At 36.4% G+C, this 26,606-nt stretch overlaps 2 protein-coding genes across 6 annotated transcripts in view; one reads left to right on the plus strand and one right to left on the minus strand.

The window, feature by feature from the left end:
* MINDY2 (MINDY lysine 48 deubiquitinase 2) overlaps positions 1-26,606 on the plus strand; it is an 84,395-nt gene that overhangs the window by 51,712 nt on the left and 6,077 nt on the right. Inside the window, exons 6-11 of one of the 5 annotated variants that reach the window (XR_007453834.1) lie at positions 1,226-1,368; positions 16,840-17,013; positions 19,902-20,096; positions 23,705-23,839; positions 25,517-25,587; positions 25,947-26,438. Coding sequence is in view for 2 of the 5 variants with exons in the window: in XM_049613713.1 (XP_049469670.1) it covers positions 1,226-1,368; positions 16,840-17,013; positions 19,902-20,096; positions 23,705-23,833 (641 nt within the window). In the remaining 3 variants the exon portion in view is untranslated. Of the gene's footprint in view, positions 1-1,225; positions 1,369-16,839; positions 17,014-19,901; positions 20,097-23,704; positions 25,892-25,946; positions 26,439-26,606 lie in introns of those variants that run through there. The other 4 variants (XR_007453833.1, XM_049613713.1, XR_007453832.1 and 1 more) reach the window with 4 other exon arrangements.
* The window catches only part of SLTM (SAFB like transcription modulator), an 81,298-nt gene continuing 80,536 nt past the window's right edge, over positions 25,845-26,606 (minus strand). Inside the window, exon 21 of the mRNA XM_049613704.1 lies at positions 25,845-25,971. Coding sequence (XP_049469661.1) covers positions 25,923-25,971 — 49 coding nt within the window. The 3' untranslated portion in view covers positions 25,845-25,922. The remainder of the gene's footprint in view (positions 25,972-26,606) is intronic.

A 26,606-nucleotide genomic window follows, 5' to 3' on the forward strand; every position in this document is an offset into this window, starting at 1 on the left:
CAGAAGATTAGGTTCCTGTGAGCCTCTGGTCACAAGATTTTCATCAACTAATCAATAAATGCATACCTTGTTTTATTTGTGTTTCTGTTTAGAGACACCTTATTTAATACATATTGTTGATTCATTAACATTACATTCATGGCCAACCGCACTATAACTCATGCCTGAATGAATCTGCAAAAATATGTGTTTTCTCTGTAAGATATGTCACAGCCTTTGTGCACTTAGGAACAGTACCCAGCACGTTCAGCAGTATGCTTGGGGGCCATTTCACACAGTAAAAATCACCCCAAGAAAGCACACCTACTAGATGGTGAGGAGTCTGTTTTGGTAAGAAACCTGAAACAAGAAGCAGAATGCTGCCTTTTTTGATCTCAGTGGAGAATGTGTGCCTTGAGTGACTCAAATTTTTGCCACTTTGCACATATCCAAGATTGACCCTGAAAGCATAGCAAGTACTGATTTTGTATTTATAAATAAATTTTAGTTAGTAGGTGAGTTTGCAAATATGAAAGTGCACAAATAATGAAGATCAGCTAAACCCCAGAAACTTTATATTTCATATGTTTTGAAAACAATAACGATCATGTCTGTCTTTGACCTTGATATAGCTACATAATGAGTGGTGTAAGTTTGGAGGCTATTAGGATAAAACTGGCATCAGTTATCTCAGTGTTTTCTGTTTGGTCTCACACCTACTTTTAGTTTTTTAAGGCAAAAACTGAACAGTTTGTGAACTGAGAATTATCTGGGATCTTTGTTAACATCTTAAAACCAACTCAATTTGTTAAGGCTACTTTTAATTTCTAAACATCTTTCCATTGGGAAAGTAGCTACTGATATACATCTTTCATTCCTACCTACTTTTTAAATTGCTAATTCTTGCCTTCTTATTTGTTTGAATGATTTTTAGTTTTATTGTGTCTCTATCTTTTATTAATAGTGCCTGAAATCCTTTTTGGAAGTAGGTGAAGTATTAGTAAATACATTTATTGTTAAAAAGAATTTCACATAACTGTTTCTTTGCTATGGAGAATGTCTATAGACACATCTTCCATACCAAAATTAGAAAGAAGAATCTTCAATTTGGAGTCAATCATGTTATACTAGGGAAAATCTTACTTTGATTGGCCATTCTTCATACTTGGAACACAATGTAAATAGAAAAAAAACTTATTAATTTTGAAATTATTCTTCCATCTAATACTATGCATTGGTTCCATAGGCTTTGTAGCTGAGCAGTTTCTAAATAACACAGCCACTCAACTGACATACCATGGATTATGTGAACTAACTTCAACGGTTCAGGAAGGAGAACTTTGTGTGTTCTTTCGGAATAATCATTTTAGCACCATGACCAAATACAAGGTATGATATAGAAATAGCTATTTAATTGTTATTCTAAATTAAAGAAGCTGGATTTAGAGATGTCTTATGATCTACTTCAAAATAAAAACAAATTCAGCATAATATTCTTTTATTCATCAGATTATGAAGGTCATTATTAAATACTCCTTTAGGATGCAATGGATTCACAATCTAAGTGTTACTTCAAATCAGCTTTTGTTTTAAGTCTCAATCCCTTTTTCACAGATTACTGCATTAAAAAGTATTATTTCCTAGGAAAAAAAATAAACATAAACCTTAGAAATAGAACTAGGATTGCTGGTAATGATGGGTGTGTATATTTGAGGGTTAAAGGAGGTTAGAAGAATAGGATCTGGCTTTATGATGATGTTTACTATTATTAAAGTTATCAGTGTGACTTTAAATTCTTCTTATGCCATTTATGGCTCTGCCAAAAATCTTACTGGTTTATCCTTTTTGTTATCTCTTCATCCATCTCTTCCATTTTTACAGCTGCTACCAATGAGGAGTTTATCAACTTATAGGGAGGCTTCTGTGGTAGGATACTGCCCTGATCATGTCTGTAATATACCAAAAATGTTCAGTAGCATTCAGTGCCTAGAGCATAAAAATGCAAGGTATTTTCTACTATCCTCTTTTGCCGACACTTAGCTTCAGCCATATAGTGTGTCTGCTCATTAATAATCCTGTATGTTTGGGGTGCCTGGGTAGCTCAGTTGGTTAAGCATCTGACTTCAGCTTGGGTCATGATCTCAAGGTCTGTGAGTTTGAGGCCCATGTTGGGCTCTGTGCTGACAGCTCGGAGCCTGCTTCAGATTCTGTGTCTCCCTCTCTCTTTGCCCCTCCCCCATTCACACCCTGTCTTTCTCTTTCAAAGACGAATAAACATTAAAAAAAAATTTTTTTAATTCCTCTATCTTTGTACACACTTTATACTTTCCCATTTCTGCACTTTTACTATCATTTCTTCTTAATTCCTATTTGAAGAGATCTCATTCCTTTTAGCCTATCCATATTTCACCTATCCTTTTTCTTTAAGTTTAATTTATTTTGAGAGAGAGAGAGATCAGGGGAGGGGGCAGAGAGAGAGGGAGAGAGAGAATCTCAAGCACTGTCAGCACGGAGCCCTGTGTGGGGCTTGATCTCACAAACCATGAGATCATGCATGACCTGAGCCAAAATCAAGAGTGGGATACTTAACTGACTTCAGCTCAGTTCATGATCTCACAGTCCATGAGTTCAAGCCCTGCATTGGGCCCTGTGCTGACAGCTCAGAGCCTGGGGCCTAGTTTGGATTCTATGTCTCCCTCTATCTCTGCCCCTCCCCTGCTCGCGCTCTCTCTCTCTCTCTCTCTCTCTCTCTCTCTCTCAAACATTAAAAAAAAAATGTTTATAAAAGAAACATTTCATGGGCGCCTGGGTAGCTCAGTCAGTTAAGTGTCCAACTTCAACCCAAGTCATGATCTCATGGTTCACGGGTTCGAGCCCTGTGTCAGCCAGCCCTCTGGCTGACAGCTCGAAGCCTGGAGCCTGCTTAAGATTCTGTGTCTCCCAGGGCCTCTGGGTGGCTTAGTTGGTTAAGTGTACGACTTCAGGTCATGATCTCATGGTTTGTGAATTTGAGCCCCACATCAGGCTCTGTGCTGACAGCTCACAACCTGGAGCCTGCTTCAATTCTGTGTCTCCTCTCTCTGCCGCTCTCCCGCTCATGTTCTGTCTCTGTCTCTCAAAAATAAACATTAAAAAAAAAAAAAAAGATTCTATGTCTTCATCTCTGGGCCCCAACCCTACTTGTGCTCTCTCTCAAAAATAAATAAACATTAAAATAAAATTTTTTTAATAAAAAAAAAAGCAGCATTTCAAATTCACTCCTTAAACCAGTGGTTCTCAACCAGATTGTATGCTAGAACTACCTGGAAGCTTTTTAAAAAATAACCAATGCCCAAGAGCCCATCACCAATTCAATTAAGTCAGACTGTCTGGAGGTAGGGCCTAAGCATCTGTATTTTTTAAATGCTCCCCAGGTGATTTAAATGTGCAGTCAGTTTTCTTTTCCTGCAAATGTGCCTTCTTTCTCTAAATGAAAGTAAGCTGATTTGAAGTCGGAAATCAAGTCTTCATATTTCCTTCAACACTTTAATCAATGAATTGCACAAAGTGGTGTAAAATAATGTTCTGTTTGCTTATATAAGAATGCTCTAAGCAGTAATATATGGAACTGTTGAATCACTATATTGTATACCTGAAATTAATGTAACACTGTGTGTTAACTATACTGGAATTAAAATTTTTAATTAAAAAAATACTCTAAAGCCCTAGCTTCCTGTTTTATTAGTTATAGCAGGCATTCATTTGTATTGCTCCCACATTTGAGGCGTATGTGTGCTAGGTACAAGCCCAGAATCATCCATGCTTTTCAGAAATTTAAGGCCCCAAAACCTCAGAATCAGAATTATTGCTAGGTAGTATATAGTGCTTAGTTGTCTTGCTTTATCTGATGTCTTCAAGTCCACACTTCATTCATTTACAAATATCTATCAAGCCTGATTATGTCAAATATTTATTAAACATGATTATGTCTGGGTGCTCAGCCGGTACTAGGACTGCAGCCTGAGCAGGGCAGCTTTGGATCCTGCCATTTAAGCACCTCCTAGTTTGTCAAGAAACATATGTTAAATAATTGTACAAATAGTTATTATTTCTATTGAGGTATACTATGTAAAGGGTACATAAACATGCTGTGGGTGCCTTTATCAGGACTTAGAACCGAGTTGGGATGTCAAGAAAAACTTCCTTGAGAAGGTAACATTTAAACTGAAAAATGAATCTTTTAGTTTAACCAGTTAGCAAAAAAAAAAAAAAAAAAAGGATTAACTAAGCATATAAAACCTGTGTGCAAAGGCCCTGAGAAAGGAAAGAACTCTTTAAGGAATTATAAGAAGGCCTGTATGAAGCATAGAAAATAAGAGGCATGGTGTAAGGGTAAAGAGATAGGTAAGTACCAGACCTTGTATAGAGTCCTGAGTTAAGAAGAGAAACACATCTTGGTCTCCTGATGGTCTAGTGGTTCTTTGTGTTTTGTTTTGTTTTGTTTTTTTTTTTTTTTTGGCTTAGCAGGAGTGAGATAGTTCAATGGGAAAATAAGATCTCTGGCTGTTATTGGTGGTGGTTATGCAGCCTCTCCAGATGGAACTGTAGATGTTTTTCTCTTTTCTATCAAGGCCATGTCCCTGACCAGAAGTCCTTTACTAGTCAAGCTAGGTATTCCCACTGTTCCTATGTGGTTGGGGGAGGGATGCCTCCCCTCAAGACTTTCTACCATGTGTCTATTTCTGGACTAAGTATACATTTCTGTGAGATAATGATAACTCATAGAATGTGTACATTCTGTTTCTCTGCTTCCACGTTTTTCTCAGGGAACCTTCTTTTGTGGCTAAACAGTGTTTCAAAGATGATGTGTTATCTTCCTGCCCTCCCCCTCCCCCCTTGTACAACATTAAGGTGCTTTGGACTTCGAGGCAAGTGTGGATGTGGATTCAGTTAGGAGTCTATTGTGCAGGGCCAAGTAAGATGTTATACTGACTTGGACGAGGATGGTAAAGAAATGGAGAGTAGAAAGATTCCATAGACATTTAGGAGATATAATCAACCAGATTTGGTGATTACGATATAAAAAATAAGAAAGAATGTTTTCTGGATTCTGAGCATGAAGAACTGGATAAATGGTGGTGTTCCAGAGAACACTGGATGAGGAGAAGAGAAACATCATGAAATCAGCCTTGGAACTGTTAGAGCTGCTTCCAAGGCATTCCTCCAAGTGGAAATGTTGGGTAAATGGTTCAAGACTGGAATAATTTTGGGGTATAAATGGTAATTTGGGGAAAGGATGAGATTCACAAGGTAAATACAGAAGAGAAGAAAAGAGAAGGCTTAGGACAGAGATTTAAGGAGTGCCAACATTTAAGGATCAACTAAAGGAATATGAACTAGCAAAGGAGACTGAGAAAGAAAAAAAGAAAAGGAAAATCTGAAGAGTATGGTATCATGTAAGCCAATGGGGAGAGAGTATTTCAAGAACAGAGATCTCACTTGTTAACTGCTGTTGAGAGGATGAGAAACATGAGAACACTGGGGGGGAACCTGTCCATTGGTGATGGATTTCATTGGTATCTTTTAGAGAATGGTAGCAGGAAAAACTCAGTTTGAATTGGTTAGGTGATTGGAATGTCAGGAACTAGAAACGGATTATAGGAAACTATTTGAAACTGTGTGGGAGCATAGACATAATGGCTCATAGCTGTAGTGGCATATGGAATCCAGAGGGTTTTTTTGTTTTGTTTTTTGTGTCTTTAAAAAAATTTTTTAATGTTTATTTTTGAGAGAGAGAGACAGAGTGCGAGCAGGGGAGGGGCAAAGGGCAAGAGGGAGACACAGAATCCAAAGCAGGCTCTAGGCTCTGAGCTGTCAGAACAGAGCCCAATGCGGGGCTCGAACTCATAAACCATGAGATCTTGACCTGAAACGATGTCAGACACTTCATCGACTAAGGCACCCAAGCGCCCCTGTTTTTGTTTTTTTCATGTGAGAGACTTGGTCATGTTTGGACTCAATAGAGTGAGAAAGCTTGAAGATTCAGGAGAGGAGATAATTGATGTTAGAAGGCCCCTAAGAAGGTGAGATAGGATAGAAGTTTTCACAGGTGAAGGGGATTAACCCGTGATTGAAAAAGAGATCTGTTCATTGTAAAGGAGGGAAGGAATAGACTATGAGTACAGCTACGGGTAAATTTATAGATTTGGTGGCAGGAACTAGAGAAAGCTACTGTCTGAATGCTTCTAGTTTCTGTGTTGTTTGGAAGGCACGATCCTTTACTAAGACTGAGAAGGTAAGTTTGGTTCCAGATTTAAAGGAGGTAGTTTGAAATAGTCTTTATAGCACCTGGGGGGAAATGCTAACCGGAGAAATTGAGGATGGTAATTATTACGTGAATATGCCTCCTGGATGATTTTTCTGTAGACGTATTCATCAGAGTATAGGCAAAGCAAAGGTAGCTAGTTTATTATTCTACATTTGGGACTTTAAGTGGGTACAATAAAGAATAGAAAAGCAAAGGAATTGAGGAACATCATTCTCTACTAAGGTAATCCTGTTTTTACAGAAGAAATAAATTGGAACAACAATCTTGGTGGCCAGTCACTAAGGGAAATAATTACTTTCCCTTTTTTACTATAGTGACCACCAAACTGAAACTGTAACATTGTTTTTGCTTTTTATTATGAAAAACTGAAAGCTTAGAGAAAAATGAGACTAATTTAATGTGTGCCTATTATACTGATCAGTTTCAACAATTTTGACATTTACTGTTTTCATCTATTTTTGTATTTTTGCTTATATTTCAATATACATGTCTAAACAAGGACATTTTTCTTTCAAATCACAGTACCATTACTGCATCTAACAAAATTAACTATTATTTTTAGTATTATCTAATACCCAAGCCATATTCAAGTCTCCCATTTGTCTTTCAAATGGCTTTATAGATGGTTTGTTCAAACCAGGGTCTAATGAAGGAACATACATTTAGTGATGTAAGTCTATTTTAATATCATGCAAATTTTGTGTTTTCTAGGAATCTTACGGGCCTGTGAACATATTTATTTATGTCTCATTATACTCCTCTCAGTCCTATTTCCTGTATTCCCATTAAACTATCTTTCCAATCATGAGTGTCTATAAATAAGACACTGCTTTACATCTGGCAGAGTACCTAATGAGTACATTCTTTGTAAGAGTCTGAGACATTTTCCCTCCTCATTGACCCAATGGCTGATTAACTGATTTACAACAAAATCTATAACATTTCTTCGGCTGTTGGTGTAGAGCTAAAAGCCCTAAAATAGAATACTTAATATAAAGTTTAGGAAAGGCATTCCTCCATCATGGCATCCATTAGCTTGAGAAGGAAATAGGATATAAGATTGTGACCTTGTTCTATTAAACCTGTTCAGCATTGAAACTATTATTCTCTACCACTAATTCCTGGGTTGTTAGAATTTCTGTAGTTCTTTATAAATTTGAGCCCCAGGGAGTCTGATCTAATAAGGATATAAGCAAGGAAAAATTATAAAGCTGCTTTTTCAAATAAGATATGGCTGCTTTTAATACTACATTAGGTCTTCATGACATTTCACTTTTGAAGACCCTCAGATTTTAGGGCCATTTTATGCATTCATATTTAATGATCATTTCTCATCTTCCTACCCCTGTGAACTCTTTGGAATACCTATAATATAAATACAGTTGATCCCACAGAATTCCAGGTATACTTTAAACAAAAAATAAATTTAACACAGGGATAGAATACTTTCTACTACAGATAAATGGTGTCTATAACTAGGAGCCTATAATAATAAATTGTGGAGTATTAAACTATTTATATAAATGCCAATAATAAATTGGTAATGTCATACATGTCTGTAACTCTGTTATTTGTGGGGCTTATTTTTTACTATGATTTGCAGAAAGGGTCTTTATGCTTTCTGATACCCCTGTCATATCATATGCCATTATCATCCCCGGACCAAGCTCTACAAGGAGGAAGTCCATGTTGGCAGGGCAAAGGATTACCTAGGAAAGGTTGTCATCTACAATTGTTTTATTGATTGTACTATTTCTTTAGGAATTTACTAAACTCTAATTGATGTGTAAAAATCTTTTTTCATTTAAAGTCTTTCAAACTCTAGAGACATATGATCTAGGACTTTTATTTGACCACAGGGAAGGTATATGTCTCTAGTATTTAATGTCTCTAGTTTTCATCCTTGTTCTGACTCCTCTTTTTAGGCACTGAATAGAGGCAGGGACAAATTCTCTGTTAGGTTAAACTTTTTGATGACTCTATGTAAAGCATTGAAGACTATAGATATTTCTAAAACCTGTACCTCGACAAAGTATTCTCTCTTTACTAACTTTATGATTCCATATTCATAGACTTTTTATTAGGCCTTCTGCCATTGCACAGTCACAATAGATGGGTTAGTCAAATTGATATTTTTTTTTTCCTGAATACTGTCTACTAATCGACCTTACACTTCCCAACTATCTAACATAACATGATCTATGGTTTTTATTGCATAGCTTCTCATGACATTTTCCCTAACCATAGATATTAATTGACTTCCTGTTACTGGAAAGTCCTCTTATCATTCCTAGTTTTGTGATTTACCATTACTAAGTCCTGGACAAGTACCTTTGCTGTTTATTCCTGTTGCTAGCAAAGTAATCAAGTACAGCTCTTGTTAGTTATTTGTTGTAATAACACTCTCCGTGATTCCTTCATTAAACTCTTCATCCCTCATCCATCAGGTCCATCAGGAACAAGTAACCTATATCCCCCCAATTTCTGCTATGTCTTATGTTACCTTGCTCCATGTACTACCACTTAATCTTGTACACAACTAAACTGGGCAGATCATCTTGGCAAATCCGTATTTTGAGTATGTGATCCTATGAAGATCTTTGCTTTTCATCAGCATAACTAGATTAGGATCTGAAAGCAGCAGGAAGAGACCCACCCTAGTGAGAGAGCAGATGCTTTCAGTGCCATTCCTGTGGTTCCAGGTAGTAAGGTGACTTTTTTATCCAGGCAAGAAATTTGAAAGTATAAAAATGAGTTGTAAATAAACTACCTCTTTAGTAGAAACAGACCTTTGTAGGTCTCTTTTGCTTTTCATATTGTCTATATAATCATGACTTTTAGATTCTTATATATATAATTATATACCTAAGATTTAATTATTCCATTTTGTTCTTATGATCCTTCTCCATTCTGCTTGCTCTTGAGTAAGGTAAACTACTAATTCCTTGGGTGTTTATAGATCACTTGGCTTCTAGATCTTTGGTTTATATAATGACATCTGTGTAGTTCTTTCCCCATCATGACACCCTCTTTTTTTTTTTTGTGACGTCCTCTTAATCATCCCTTATCCATGTCAGCCTTCATATCCATGTCTTTTATATTCATAACTGTTTATTGTACCTCTTGGTTTTAATTACATCTCTGGAGTATATCAAAACCAGGATTTTTGGGGTTGGCTTTTGTTTGCATTTTTACTTTACATTTAGGGATAAGAAGCAAAAAGTAGTTTAGGAGGAGATACAGTTCTAAATAAGTGCTAAGGCCATATTAAATAAATCTATTCTCTGTTCTTTTTGACTAAGACTATACTGGGATTTGTCTTTTTCCATAGAAGGCTACGTTGAAGTAAAAATTCAATTAATTTAGGATTTTTTTAATTTAGTTATTTAAAAAAATTTTTAGGGGCGCCTGGGTGGCTCAGTTGGTTAAGCGTCCGACTTCAGCTCAGGTCACGATCTCGTGGGCTGTGAGTTCGAGCCCCGCGTCGGGCTCTGGGCTGATGGCTCAGAGCCTGGAGCCTGCTTCCGATTCTGTGTCTTCCTCTCTCTCTGCCCCTCCCCTATTCATGCTCTGTCTCTCTCTCTCAAAAATAAACGTTAAAAAAAAAATTAAAAAAAAAATTTTTTAATGTTTATTTTTGAGAGAGAGAGAGAGAGAAACTGAGTGTGAGCATGAGCAGGGGAAGGAGCAGAGAGAGGGAGACACAGAATCTGAAGTAGGCTCCAAGCTCTGAGCTGTCAGCACAGAGCCTGATGTGGGGTAGAACTCATGAACTGCAAGATCATGACCCGAGCCAAAGTTGGACGCTTAACCAACTGAGCCACCCACATACCCCAAAATTTAGTTTGTTTTTTAAAAAAATTTTTTTAACGTTTATTTATTTTTGAGACAGAGACAGAGCATGAGCGGGGGAGGGTCAGAGAGAGAGGGAGACACAGAATCTGAAACAGGCTCCAGGCTCTAGGCTCTGAGCAGTCAGCACAGAGCCCGACGCGGGGCTCAAACTCACAGACCACAAGATCGTGACCTGAGCCGCAGTCAGACGCTTAACTGACTGAGCCACCCAGGCGCCCTAGTTTTTTTTTTTTAAAGGTGGCTGATACATCAAAAATTGTCACATTAAAAAAAATTTTTAAGGGGGGGTGGGGGTGAGGAATGTAGAAACAGACTAAGATAGGTGATAGATTTTACAGTGTAGGCAGAGAGATTTTCTCCTAAATGGGAGACAGGAAAAGGTGATAGCTACAGAAATTTTGAGATAGATTTAGGTGGTATTCATGAATTGAATCTTATATTCAACTAGCATTATGTGCCTTGCATTGTGCTAAACACTTTACATGTATTATCTCATTTAATTTTCACAGCTTCTGAGGAGTCGATGTTATTACTCCCACTTTACAACTGAATGAATAAGCTTAAAGGCACTAAGTAACTTGCCCGAGACCATTCAGAGTGTAAGCACCTCCAGTCTGACTTTCAAGCCCACACTCAACAGCTCTGCCTCTCTGGATGGATAAGAAAGCTATTTGTAGACGAGAGAGATGCTTGTTAAGTAGAAGTAAAGTTCTTTCAATTTATAAAATATCTTAGAAATTTTCTGGTTAAACCTACTCTATATCACTTCATAATAAAGAAGAGCCCAAAGACATTAAGTAATTTGAATCCAAGCTTGTCAACCAAAAATATTTGGCAGTGTTGGGGCGCCTGGGTGGCTTGTTGGTTAAGCGTCCCACTTCAGCTCAGGTCATGATCTCACAGTCCGCCCCCGTCGGGCTCTGTGCTGACAGCTCAGAGCCTGGAGCCTGCTTCATATTCTGTGTCTTCCTCTCTCTCTGCCCCTCCCCTACTCATGCTCTGTCTCTCTGTCTCAAAAATAAATAAAAACATTAAAAAAAATTAAAATATATTTGGCAGTGCTTTCCACCATATTTAAAGGCTGGAATTACATAATTAATTTGTTTATACATTTGACAAGTTTTCTTCTATTTTATCAATTTACAAATTATGATGACATTGTCATGTATGTTTTTAATACAAGTAAATCATAGTCTGTATAGAACTAATTTATCAGGCTATTTTAAATGTTTATTTTTGAGAGAGAGAGAGAGAGAGAGAGAGAGAGAACAAACGGGAGGGGCAGAGAGAGGGAAACACAAACTCTAAAACAGGCTTCAGGCTCTGAGCTGTCAGCACAGAGCCCAGAGCCTGACATGGGGCCTGAACCCACAAACTGTGAGATTATGACCTGAGCCAAAGTCAGACGCTTAACCGACTGAGCCACCCAGGCACCCCTATCAGGGTATTTGAGATAAAATAGTTTTTCATTCTGTCTTTGGTGATCCAATTGCCTAGTTTTCTTTGTTTGTTTTAATTTTTTTTTTCAAGTTTACATCCCTGTTAGTTAGCATACGGTGCAAAAATTATTTTAGTAGTAGAACCCAGTGATTCATCCCCTACATATAACACCCAGTGCTCATCCCAACAAGTGTCTTCCTTAATGCCCCTTGCCCATTTAGCCCATCCCCTCACCCACAACCCCTCCAGCAACCCTCAATTTGTTCTCTAGATTTATGACTCTTATGTTTTGTTCCCTCCCTGTTTTTCTATTATTTTTGCTTCCCTCCCCTTTTGTTCATCTGTTTGATATCTTAAATTCCACATATGAGTGAAGTCATATGATATTTGTCTTTCTCTGACTAATTTCACTTAGCATATTACACTCTAGTTCCATCCACATTATTGCAAATGGCAAGATTTCATTCTTTTTGGTTGTCGAGTAATAACTCCATTGTATATATATATATATATACCACATCTTCATTTTCCATTCATCTGTCAGTGGACATTTGGGCTCTTTCCATACTTTGGCTATTGTCGATAGAGCTGCTATAAACATTGGGGTGCATGTGCCCCTTTGAAACAGCACACCTGTGTCCCTTGGATAAGTACCTAGTACTGTAATTGCTGGATTGTAGGGAAGTTCTATTTTTAACTTTTTGAGGAACCTCCATACTGTTTTCCAGACTCCAATTGCCTCGTTGGTAAAAAAATTATGAAAATTATCTAATGTCATTTATTTATTATTTTCATATAACAAAAGACTTATACATTGTATACATTAATACCTAATTTAAGAATTTAATAAATGCATCTTGTATACATTATTTTCTTTCTTTTAATAATGATGATGATATTTATTGAGCAGTATTCCCATGATAGACATAAGCCCTTTAAATGTTTGTTTATTTTTTTTAGAAAGAGAGAGAGAACACAAGCAGGGAAAGAGCAGAAAGCAAGGAGAGAGAGAATCCCAAGGAAACTCTGCACTGTCAGCACAGAGCCAGATGTGGGGCTCGAACTCATGAACTGTGAGATCATGACCTGAGCCGAAACAAGAGTCAGATGCTTAACTGACTGAGTCACCCAGGTGCCCCTGTATTTGTTGTTTTTTTAAAAATTAGTGTTTAGAGACTAGTGAGTAAGATTGGGAGAAAGAGTCAAGGTTTAGAAAAGAATGCTTTGACTAGATAATGAAGAAAAGTGCTAGGATATATAAGCAAGAAATACTCTTGATGGTAATTTAATTGTAGACTCTCAGGAACAAATGGGCCTAAACTATTCAGTACTAATTAATACATACTTTGCTATTCTACACTGCAATTATATAAAGGAACTGTTGAGTAATAACCAGCATTGTTGACAGGGGACTAGTAACAGACTTTTTTGATACATGTCAAGATCTAAAAGAGGAAGAAATTGAGGCTGATGGTCCATGAGAAGACAGGACATCTATTTCAAGAAAGAGACACCATTTTAGTTAAGCTTACAAATATTCATATGCTATGGGTAGTAATGGCTTTCAACAAACCCTCCCAGAATTTACTCATCTTTTTTGTTGTTGTTGTTAATGTTTATTTTTGAGAGAGACAGAGAGAGTGTGGGAGGGGCAGAGAGAGGAGGATAGAGGATCTGAAGCAGGCTTTGTGCTGACAGTAGAGAACCCGATGTGGGGCTCGAACTCAAGAACCGTGAGAATATGACCTGAGCTGAAGTCAGACACTTAACCAACTTTTTTTAAGATTACTTATTTATTTTGAGAGAGAGAGAGAGAGAGAGAGAGAGTGAGCATGAGTGTGGGGGGGGCAGAGATAGGGGGAGAGAGCCAATCCCAAGCAGGCTCCGTGCTGTCAGCACAGAGCCCAGTGCAGGGCTCAGTCTCATGTACCATGAGATCATGACCTGAGCCAAAATCAAGAGTTGGATGCTTAATCACCTGAGCCACCCACGCACCCCCAGAATTTACCTATCTTAAAGTGTCCTTGGAGAGTAAGACTGTGGTTTCTTTTCCTAGTTAGTAGCCATTCTAATATACGATGTACATAAAATAAATTGTAAAATCTCAATATTGTATAATATGATATGTTAAAGTGTACGGTGACAAGTATAGGTATAGAAGGGTCAGATTTATTCAACAGTGGAATATTGGCTGGAAAGAACTTTGAGGTTTTCTCTTAAATTATTTTATCAAATTATTTTAGGACAAAGTAGACCCTGACTGGGCATTAAAAATATGTTAAGTAATGAGGATGCATGGATGAATAAAACATGCCTCTGGTCCTCAAGGAGCTAGAAATACATTAAGACAGAGAAGTAAATAGACACACTACTACAATTCAATGTGTAAAGTGCTATGATAGTGGTAAATGCAGCATTTCTATGGAATCACAAAAAAGGGTACCCAATACAAAGTAAGGAGAGATCATTACTTTCCATGATATGAATCCTCAAGCACTTAGCATAATACTGAGCATATGGTGGTCTTCAAATATTTGATGAATTGGAACCTACTTGATTTAAAAAAAAAAAAAAAAAAAAAAAGCCTGGGCTCAATTTTTGCTTAAAGCGAAGTCTTTAAACTGTTTATGCCAAAATGTTTTTCTTTATGAGTACTTTCATGTTGATTGAGTAATTTCAGTGACCATATAAATTAATCAGAGCTCTGTAGAGCTAACTCTTGGATGTAACTAGTAGTAGACAACAGGATGGATTTCATATTTTAGAAACAGCTGTGCTGCACAGAGCTGGACACATAGTAAATGTTCAACACTAATTATTTAGTTTTTTAAAAAAACTTCAGAGTTTATGGGGCACCTGGGTGGCTCAGTCGAGCGTCTGACTTCGGCTCAGGTCATGATCTCACGGTTTGTAGTTTGAGCCCCACATCAGGCTCTGTGCTGACAGCTCAGAGCCTGGAGCCTGCTTTGAACTCTGTGTCTTCCTCTCTCTCTCTCTCTCTCTCTCTCTCTGCCCCACCCCCACTCATGCTCTGTCTCTCAAGAATGAATAAACGTTATGGGGCGCCTGGGTGGCTCGGTCGGTTAAGCGTCCGACCTCGGCTCAGGTCATGATCTCACGGTCTGTGAGTTCGAGCCCTGCCTCGGGCTCTGTGCTGACCGTTCAGAACCTGGAGCCTGTTTCAGATTCTGTGTCTCCCTCTCTCTCTGCCCCTCCCCTGTTCATGCTCTGTCTCTCTCTGTCTCAAAAATAAATAAACATTAAAAAAAAAATAGAAAAAAAAGAATGAATAAACATTAAATTTTTTTAAATAAATAAAATTTCAGAGTTTATTCAGTGATTTCTTGTTGCAAATGACAAGATCTCATTCTTTTTTATGGCTCAGTAATATTCCACATATATATATATACATTGCACAACTTCTTTATCCATTCACCAGTAGACATTTAGCTGTTGATAATGCTGCTGTAACCATTGTGGTGCACGTATCTGTTTGAATCAGTATTTTGTATCCTTTGAATAAATACCTAGAGGTGCAATTGCTGGATTGTAGGATAGTTCTGTTTTTAAATTTTTGAGGAACCTCCATACTTTTTTCCAGAGTGGCTACACCAGTTTGCATTCCCATGGACAGTGTAAGAGGGTTCCTCTTTCTCTACATCCTCACCAACACCTGTTGTTTCCTGTGTTAATTTTACCCATTCTGACAGGTGTGAGGTGATACCTTATTGTGGTTTTGATTTGTATTTCCCTGATGAGTGATGTTGAGCATCTTCTCTCATGTGTCTGTTAGCCATCTGCAAGTCTTTGGAGAAATGTCTATTCATGTCTTCTCATTTTTTAACCAGATTATTTTGGGGGGGGGGTGTGTTGAGTTGTATAAGTTCTATATATATTTGGGATACTAACCCTTTATCTGATACGTCATTTGCAAATATCTTCTCCCATTCTGAAGGTTGCCTTTTAGTTTTGTTGATTGTTTCCTTCACTTTATAGAAGATTGTTATCTTGATGAAGTCCCAGTTACTTGTTTTTCCTTTTTTTTCCCCTTGCCTTAGGAGACATATCTAGTAAGAAGTTCCTACAGCCTGATGTCAAAGAAGTTACTGCCTGTGTTCTCTAGGATTTTGATGGTTTATTGTCTCACATTTGTCTTTCATCCATCTTGAATTTATTTTTGTGTGTGGTGTAAGAGAGAGGCCAGTTTCGTTCTTTTGCATGTTGCTGTTCAGTTTTCCCAACACCATTTGTTGAAGAGACTGTCTTTTTTCCATTGGATATTCTTTCCTGCTTTGTGGAAGATGAGTTGACTGTATAGTTGTGGATCTATTCGATGATTTCTCTAACCCTACCACCAAACTCTTTAAAGGAGTTTCTTAATTACTAAGATTAATTGTGATGAAATAACATGAAAAGCATGAATCTTGTGCAGTAATAAGTACTATATTAACCAGTGGGAACCCTGAGCAAGTAAAATGAAAGCCATATCCTTGGCATATATGAAGGAAAAATGGCTTCTAAACCTTATATGTAATACTAGGGACACTTTACATATGATTGGACTTAGAACTAATCCATATGAAAAATTAGAAGTCGGTACTAAATTCTGTGGTAGTGACTATAAATACAAATGAATTCATTAATTAATTCAGTAAATTTAGGTTTCAACTTTATGATCACCCCACCCTAGGCCCAGAGATACAGACATTTAAAAATATAGTCTGGGAATGATGCAGGGAAACACAATTGTGGCACAGTGTGATTCAGTGCTATAATAGAAATAAGTACCAAGTACTGTTGGTATACAAAAGAAGAACAGCTAATGGTGCAGAAAAAGAAAAAATTAGTATGAATTATGTTAGTCATAAGCTTAATTTTTTTAATAAGCAGGCAATGTGATATCATTTTGTTACTTTGTAACATTTGTTACCTGATATGTTTTTAAGGAACTTGTAGATTATATTTCTGTTATATAAAATGAGATTATATACCCCCAAAGGCTATTTATAAGTCATGTGGTAGTTGAGTTTGCCAGCAGCTTCCCAAATGTCATTATACTATAGTATACCAATTATGAACTATATTCAAACCCAGGTTGACTTAATTCACTGAACAAATAAGGTATCTACTTTGTCTGCTGTTTATTATATCTAACTACTAGGAATCATTAATATGCTATAAACATACAGATGATGAAATTTCCCGTAAATATTAACCAGTTTTGATCCATATAACAGTCTTTTTTCTTTCTTATTAAGGGTCTACTGTATTTGCTGGTAACAGACCAGGGGTTTCTTACGGAAGAAAAAGTTGTTTGGGAAAGCCTACACAATGTGGATGGTGATGGAAATTTCTGTGACTCAGAATTTCATCTGCGGCCTCCTTCAGATCCTGAAACCGTATACAGAGGACAACAGGATCAGATAGATCAGGTAGATTTGCTTTCTTTTCATATCATTTAAAATGCTCATTCCTTTTGGGGCACCTCGGTAGCTCAGTCATTTAAGCATTCCGACTCTTGCTTTTGGCTCAGGTCATGATCTCCCAGCTTCATGGGTTCGAGCCCTGCATCAGGCTCTGCGCTGAGAGTGCAGAGCCTGCTGGGGATTCTCTCTCTCCTCTCTCTGCCCCTCCCCCACTGGTGCTGTCTCTCTCTCTCTCAAAAGTAAATAAATAAACTTAAAAAAAATTAAAATTCTCCTTTCAAATGTGAATTCACTTATCCAAAACTTTTGAACTAAAGATTTATTCATTTATACGCTTGTGAAATTTTCCTGACATTTTCTAAATCGGTAAATGATCATTTTATGTGTTGTACATTGACTCTACACTTTGGTTCAGAAGGCCAGTGTATATTGAATTGTGAAGGTCATGGTACAGAGTTTGAATTTTATTTTAATTGTAGGGAAGATATGGCAAGTGTTAAACATGGAAGTAAGATGATCTACCTTTTTTAAAGGCTGCTATGTGAAGAATGCATAGGAATTACACAGGTATAAATGGAGACTAGCAATTCAAGCGAGAGGTGATGATGGCTGAGCACTGGTGCTAGAGATGAGATGAGTACAGATTTAAGATATATTTGGGTAGTCAGAAAAAGTAGAAAAAAGAGTCTTGAAGATAGCATGCAGTGGGTAAAAAGTAAAACTTATAAAGTCTTAGAGTCCAAGGTAAGCAGACATTTACAACAAGTGCTGCTCAAGTGAGTAGAAGTCTCATTAAGAAGTGAGACAGATGAGATCTTTGTCTGCTATAGGTTGGCAGGCTTGGAGCCATAGGAGTGTTTACTATTGGAAGTATAAAAGTGATATGACTTCTTCCCTGACTGAGGCAGAAAATTGGTCATGTTGAACAGTTGGCACATGAGTCTAATGCTGATAACATCAGATGCTGATAACAATTTAAGTAGATAAGATAGACTGTTCATTTAGCCAATATTCACTGAGCTTTTGTATTCCTGGTACTATTAACAAGCTCCTGGGGACTCACAGATAAATCACATAGTACAATCCTCACAATTCTATAGTCTAACAGAGGCCGATATTTGACCAATTAATTATTATATGTCATCCTCTATAATGGCAGTTGCACAGAAGAATACTTCCTTGATTCAAAGATGCTAATCTTTCTTGGACTTTTGGAAGTTAAGTATCCAAACAGCTATAATAATCAACATACGCATTTTCCTTCAGAAGCTTTATGGTGTTATTTAAAATATATATATTACTTGAGAAATGTGCAAGATTTTTCTAACACTATATATAAAAAATATCAGCAGAGGGAATGAAGGTAAGGCAATAGATTGCTACAGTAGTAAAGATGTAAGATGTGAGAAAAAAGATACATGATACTGTCTGTGGAAATAGCAAGGAAAGAGTGGATTTAAGACCTAGGGACTTGGCAAAGAGCAGTTTGAAGAAGTGATAAAAATTTGAAGGACAAATTCTTCATATTAGTAAGATATTCATGCTAGATAGTCCAAGGTCTTCACAGATAACCACCTTTTAGATATCTTCTGTGGGTGGTTAATATTCTCTTATTTTGAGGATAGACTGGGAGAGATAAACAGCGTAGTCAAGTTTCATTCAGTACTAATTCTTAATGAATGTGGGTGTTAAGTATTTTTAAGTTTACTCATTTATTATTTCTGAAGGACAGAGAGAGAGTGTGTATGTGCACGTGCTCAAGGGGGGAGGGGCAGAGAAAGAGAGAGGGAAACACAGAATCCAAAGCAGGCTCCAGGCTCTGAACTATCAGTAGAGTCGAAGATGGGGCTTGAACTCAAAAACCGTGAGATCATGACTTGAGCTGAAGTTGGGTGCTTAACCAACTAAGCCACCCAGGCGCCCCAGATTATACAACTTTCAGCCGAAGATGCATCACTTTTTCTCAGAGGAAATAATTTGGGTGTGTGGGAGATGGGAGGAAGAGGTGTTTAAGTAATTGAATATGCCTGTATGTTGGAAAACTGTTGGCTTTAAAAATCATGTTTTGGAAGACCATTTAATAAATGATTTGGGGAAATTCTTATTTAAAAAAGTTTTTTGACATTAAATGGGGTTTGGAAGATGTGGTGGAGTTTGTGTGTTAATGTAGAAAAAGCTAGGTGGATATATATCAATTGTTAATAATAGTTATCTTTGCATAATGATATGGCAATTTTAACTTATTTATGCTTTTTTATTTTGTTTCAGTTTTCTGCAGATGTGTTTCTTTCATAAACCGGGCAAGGTTTATTTTATTTTTGTTTGTAGGCTCCATGCCCAACATGGGGCTTGAACTCACAACCCCAAAATCAAGAGTTGCATGCTCTAGACAGAGCCACCCAGGCACCCATAGGGGGAGTTTGGTGAGGGTTTTTTTTTTTTTGGTTTTGGTTTTTAGGGAATTGTTTTTTTTGTTTTGTTTTGTTTTGTTTTGCTTTCATTTAAGTAGGTTTCATGCCCATTGCAGAGCCCAATGCAGGGCTTGAACTCAAGACCCAAGATCAAGAGTTGGCCAAGATCAAGAGTTGGATGCTTAACCCACTGAGCCACCCAGGCACCCCTAGGGGAGTTGTTTTTAAAGCTTTCTTGAATGCTTTATATACTGCTTCTAGAAATAATTTTAAATGAATTCCAAGAATATTTAGAACAATGGCAGCATCACTGAAATTGTAGCTCTCAACACTTAGATAGCTTTAATTTTTATATATATTTAAGCTCTGGTATGTTTTTTAAAAGCCATTCTCATAGTTTTGTAGGTACAACCTCTGCATTTACACTTACCAGTTTTTGAGTGAAATCTCATAGCTAAAGAGGTTTATAATTTAATTTCTTAGGACTATCTTATGGCATTATCTCTACAACAAGAACAGCAGAGCCAAGAGATCAACTGGGAACAAATACCCGAAGGAATCAGTGATTTGGAACTAGCAAAGAAACTCCAAGAAGAGGAGGATAGACGGGCTTCTCAATATTATCAGGAACAGGAACAAGCAGCAGCAGCTGCTGCTTCTGCTTCTCCACAGGCCCAGGTAAAAGCTAGGATTCGTGCCAAGATAAGTATTTTAAATTAGGTATTGATTCTTCAATTACATTAGCATGTTAGCACCTGTGGATTTTATGGCATTGTCCTAAGTTTGTGTTTATCTTAATATACTTCTTATTTAGTAAAATTATTTTTCCTGAGATTCTGAGGGCAAGATTTTTCAGTTAAAAAATTTAATTCCAGTAGAGTTAACATAGTGTTCTATTAGTTCTAGGTGTACAATTTGGTGATTTAACAATTCTATGCATTACTCAGTGCTCATCAAGCTAAGTGTTCTTTTAATCCCCTTCACCTATTTCCCCCATCCCCCTCTCTTCTGGGAAGCATCTCTTTGTTCTCTGTAGTTAAGAGTATTTTGTTTTGTCTTTGTTTTTCTTTGTTCATTTGTTTTGTTTCCTAAATTCCATGTATGAGTGAAATCATATGGTATTTGTCTTTCTCTGACCTACTTCACTTAGTATTGTACTCTCTACCTCCATCCATGTTATTGCAAATGGTAAGATTTCATTTTTTTTTAATTTTTAAAAAATGTTTATTTTTGAGAGAGAGCATGAGCAGGGAAGGGACAGAGAGGGAGAAACAGAATCCAAAGCAGGCTCCAGGCTCTGAGCTGTCAGCACAGAGCCCATTTTGGGGCTCGAATTCATGAACTGCAACATCATGACCTAAGGCAAAGTTGGACACTTAACCGACTGAGCCACCCAGCAACCCAAGATTTCATTTTAAAATGTTTTTATTTATTTTTGAGAGATAGAGCATGAGCTGGGGAGGGGCAGAGAGAGAGAGAGGGAGGCACAGAATCTGAAGCAGACTCCAGGCTCTGAGCTGTCAGTACAGTGCCTGATGCAGGGCTCAAACTCGTGAACCGTGAGTTCATGACCTGGGCTGAAGTTGGACACTCAATCAACTGAGCCACCCAGGTACTCCCATTTTTTTAATGGGTAATATTCCATTGTATATATCTACCACATTTTTAAAATGTTTATTTTTGAGAAAGACAGTGTGTGAGTGGGGGAGGGGCAGAGAAGAGGGAGACACAGAACTGGAAGCGGGCTCCAGGTTCTGAGCTGCTAGTTCAGAGCCCAACATGGGGCTCGAACTCACGAGCCATGAGATCATGACCTGAGCCGAAGTCAGATGCTTAGCCCACTGAGCCACCCATGCGCTCCTCTGGCATTTTCTTTGTCCATTCATCTACTGATGGACCCTTAGGTTGCTTCCATAATTTGGCTATTGTAAATAATGCTGCAGTAAACATAGGCATGCATGTATACATTTGAATTAGTGTTTTGTACTCATTGGGTCAACACCCCGTAGTGTATTACTGGATCATGGATAGGTTACTTCTATTTTTAATTTTTTGAGGAACCTCCATACTGTTTTCCACAGTGGCTGCACCAATTTTCATTCCCATCAACAGTGCACAAGGGTTCCTTTTTCTCCAAATCCTTGAAAACACTTGTTGTTTCTTATGTTTTTTTAATTTAGCCTTTCTGACAGGTGTGAGGTGATACCTCATTGTGGTTTTGATTTGCATTACCTGATGAGTTGTTGTCATTATCTTTTCATGTGTCTGTTGACCATCTGTTTGTCCTCTTCGGAGAGATCTCTGTTCATGTCTTCTGCCCAGTTTTTAATAGGATCATTTGGATTTTTTGGTGTTGAGTTTTGTAAGTTCTTTATATATTTTAGATACTAACCCTTTATCAGATAAATCACTTATAAATATCTTTTCCCGTTCAGTAGGTGGTCCTTTTAGTTTGATTGCTTCCTTTGCTTTGCAGAAGCTTTCTATTTTGATGTAGTCCCAATAGTTTATTTTTGCTTTTGTTTTCCTTGCCTCAGGAGACATATCTAGAAAGATGTTGTTATGGCAGACAAATTACTTCCTGTGCTCTCTTCTAGTATTTTTATGGTTTCAGGTTTCACATTTAGGTCCTTAATCCGTTTTGAGTTTATTTTATGTATGGTGTAAGAAAGTGGTCCAGTTTCATTCTTTTACATGTAGCTGTCCAATTTTCCCAACACCATTTGTTGAAGAGACTTTCTCCTGTTATATATCCTTTCTTCCTTTGTCAAAGATTAGTTGACCATATTAACTGTGGGTTTCTTCCTGGATTTTCTGTTCTGTTCCATTGAGGTATGTGTCTGTTTTTGTGCCAGTGTCATACTGTTTTGATTGTTACAGCTTTATAATATAATTTGAAGTCTAGAATTGTGAAGCTTCCAGTTTTGTTTTTCTTTTTCAAGATTGCTTTGGCTATTTGATGTCTTTTGTGGTTCCATACAAATTTTAGGATTGTTCTAGTTCTGTGAAAAATGGTGTTGGTATGTGATAGGAATTCATTAAATCTGTAGATTGCTTTGGGTAGTATAGACATTTTAACAATATTTATTCTTCCAATTGGTGAGCATGGAATGTCTTTGTTTCTTTGTGTCATCTTCAATGTCTTTCATCAGTGTTTTATAGTTTTAGGAGTATAGGTCTTTCATCTCTTTGGTTAAGTTTATTCCTAGGCATTTTATTATTTTTGCTGCAATTGAATCAAATTTAAGTTGTTAATAGCTCCAAAGAATATCAACCAATTGGAACAAAGTCTTCTGTAAAAATTCCAGGGCAGTATGAAATACTACTGGTAACAGGGTAGACTTCAGAGCCAGATAGACATGGATTGCATTTCCTGCTTCTGTATCCCCTTACTAGGGGGATCAAAGTCCCCTACCTCTCTCAGCCTCATTTTCCCTATCTTGAAAATAAAAGATAATGCTTAACTCTTAGATTTCTGTTTAAGGACAAATAAGGTTAGTACTTAAGCCAATGTATGACATGTACTAAGTATTCAACGAAGATTAGCACATTTCCACTTTTCACTTTTCCCAGTTAAACATTTTAAGCACTGCAAATGTGATGTTAAATCTCATTTTATTGAGATTTATGAAAAATGAGAAAATGAAAAAAATTCTCCTTTTTTTATGTTTAACTGTACCATGCCAGAACTGTTCCTCTGACTTAGGATACAAAGAAGATAAGATGCTCTTTAAGGTCTGGTGAAATTTTAAACATAGAGGTCTCCATTAAACTAAGTATTTATATTCCTAGTTCAAATATTGATTACTCCAAGGTTAAAATTTAAAACCTGGTATATTTTTACTAGCTCTTCACTAAAAACATTTTCTTATTTGACAGAATACACTTATTTCACACTCAAAGTTCTCAGGATTTTTTTTTTTTTTCTCCTTGAAAATCTGTTTATTATAGTATTTGATGAGGTCTTAGGGAACTTAGTTTACCAAAAGTTGTCAATTTCTTTAACATAAACTTTAACAAATATTTCTTGAATTGAGGCTTCAGGGAATATAATCCTCCACGTTATTTATTGTTTGAAAATTCTTTTACTTATAATAATTAATACATTAATTAGATCTATCTAAAATGATAGAGGCAGTTACTCAGATACCATATAACAAGTCTGTGACCAAATAACTTTTTTTTATTAATGATTCCTTTCACTCTTATGGTTTTTCTTTCTAGATAACTATGATTAAGCACCTTAGAAAGTTGAGGTAATTTCTTCCTGTTTATTTTTCTTAAAGCAAAGCCAGCCAGCACAAGCCTCTCCATCAAGTGGAAGACAATCTGGGAATGGTGAACGTAAACGAAAGGAACCTCGAGAAAAAGATAAAGAAAAAGAAAAGGACAAAAATAGCTGTGTCATTTTGTAACAAGTGGTGGGTTCTGTTGGATGCGTCTGTATGTCTTGAGAAACAAAACCACAGGAGGAAAGGAAGAAAAACCGATAAATACCGTCTGTGCCTGATTTCCCAATGGATTTTGTTCATGTTTTTCAGGGGAAAGGTTGTTACTTAGTTACAATCAGACTTTTTCAAGTCACACAGTACACTCTTCCTGAGCTGGAGTTTCGCGTTACAAGTTGGAAATGCTGTGTGGTATCATACATGAAAAAATACTGCACTTGTAGCCAAATAAGCAAATCACAGCAAATTTTGTGTCATAGTGACATTCATAACTCATATCAGTTAGTAAGCTATTTTATCTTTTGTTCTAACAATGAATGGAGGTAACTGATTTTGTCTGATTCCTTCCTGAAATCTAAATATTAGCACAATAGTTTCTGAAATTAATTTTTACAATGTTAAATTATTATCTAATCCAAGAGAAACCAGGGGGTTAATATAGGGATATAAAAGGAAAACACACATACACACACACACACACACACACACACACACACACACAAAACACAAGAAACAAACCAAGACAAAAAATAACAAATAAATAACCTTTAATCCTGTATTGGACTAGTTCAGCCCTTGAACAGCTTTACCTTTCTTTAGGAATGTACATTTTAGATACTATCTTGAGAACTGATAATAGAGCTTGGGTTTAATTTAGATAGAAAAAATAAGTTGTATTTCTTTTCCAATAGCAAAAAAATTACATAACACTAATACTCATATTCTGTAAAATCAGATATTAATGACTTTGTAGTGTTGTGAAATTTTGAGGAATTTTGAAATCTTTAATATACGTAACTTGTACTACAGTTACTATTTATTGAAAGTGCGATAACTGATAAGAAGGAAACCACAGTGGATGCTAGGCCTTGTAAATACAGGAATATAGAAAAGCAGATAGTTCAAATGTCTACCTTTTTCTAGAATTACCTTGAACCTTAAAATTTAAATCATGTTTATTTGCTAGAAAATTACGTATACTTAGTAAAGCCAACAAAAAAGCACATTTCTGAAAGGAAGTTAGAGATATAATCTCTGAGTCTAGTGAAACGCATTAATAAAAATCTGTTTGAAAATAGATAAGAATTGGGAGGAATTTATGTAAAAGCAATCAGACTTTTTTAACTTATGGGAACCAAATAGACCTATAACATCTTGTAGTGTTTATAGGATTCAGAAAGAATATTTATTGAACTTTATTATAAGGCAACACATATTTTCCTGTATTTCTACTATCCTTAATAGTCCTTTTTATATATGCTTTATATTTAAAAGTTTGATTTAGTCATTTTTGAAAAGACTATTGCTGCTGCAGGTAGTTATGTGATTTTCATTCTAAGCCTCAGTAAATTTGTTTAGGAGCATCTTTATCTAACCTGAGCATCCACTTGGAGAATGTTTTTTGTGGTCTGGGGTGACAGTAGACTACAAAAAAAAAAATGTGGTATAGAGTTCTTAAGCTATGTCTTTAACATTGTCCATGATCCAAGACTATTTATAGAATGAGTCTGTATGTAAAAATAAAAAGTAAAGTCTTATTTATGGAAGGAATTATTCTAAGGGAAAAATCCAGGGTCAAGCTGTATCTTTTATGTCATGTCCTTCTGTATTGCATGTCTGGTTATGTTATACCATTTGTTACTCCTTCAGATTTCCTATACTAGCATGATAAATCATCAGAGAACCTGTTTGGGGTATAACACTTTGATACAAAATATCTGGTGAGTCTCTAGTTAATAACCTAGAATATGTGTACATTGGTGAAATAATCAAATTACTACAGAATTCTCTGTTGGCTCAAGCAAGTTGACCTTAGTTCAAGTTTACTCTTGATATCACTCTATTGGTTGGAGAAGGAAAATGAAACCTTAGGGTTTGTTTTTCCTAGAAGAGATAGCAGTGACAGTGCATTATATTTTAATAAGAAAAACAAAACAGTAAATCCTGAGAAATTTTAAAAAGCATATTTGAGGCGTATTTTTCCATAATTATATACTTATCTATTTATTACCCTTGAAAAATATATGGGTAAAAGTTATTCTTCTGTTATTTGTTACTATCTTCTTAATTTGTTCCAAAGATAATACTGCCATTCTGCATTCCCTCTGGAAGGAAAAAAAAAACAAAAAACAACAAAAAAAACCAACTCAAAACCAGCAGTGCTGCTATCAGATAAGTAGATGTCAATGTATACTTATAAAAAATAACTAAAAAATGTAATGTGTTTGTTAATTCAACCTTTTTTCTACATAATATTTCCAACTCAGACTTTCTTACATTCCTGGAATTCAGTTTGATATACCAAGAGTAATACTGATAAAATGTTTGCTTTGATTACTGTGAGGAAAAAATTAAATGTTCAATTCTATTAAAACAAACTTCTTGGGAGATACTGGTTTCCCAACCTTGAAGGTTAGAGCTATTGTGTCTTTATATTCTTAAATTTTGCTCAAGGCAACAAATTACATATTCAGACATTTCATTGCTGGTTTGGGGATATTGGAATTTGATAGTGATGTATTACAGGCTTTCCTTCACAATATTTTGTAGTACTTGAAAACTGTTACATGAACTGCTAGCAGAAGTTAGAACTTAAACATTTTTGTTTTTAATATTTGTAGGCTAGATTAGGGACACATTTGTATCAGCCGATCACTATTAAAGCTAGCAAAAGAGACATGAATGAATGGATATGGTCACTGCACTTTCTTGTACTTTCAAAGGCTATTTCGTAAGTTTA

This window comes from Panthera uncia (genome assembly GCF_023721935.1).
Source record: "Panthera uncia isolate 11264 chromosome B3 unlocalized genomic scaffold, Puncia_PCG_1.0 HiC_scaffold_1, whole genome shotgun sequence".
In the NCBI taxonomy this organism is placed as follows: domain Eukaryota; kingdom Metazoa; phylum Chordata; class Mammalia; order Carnivora; family Felidae; genus Panthera; species Panthera uncia.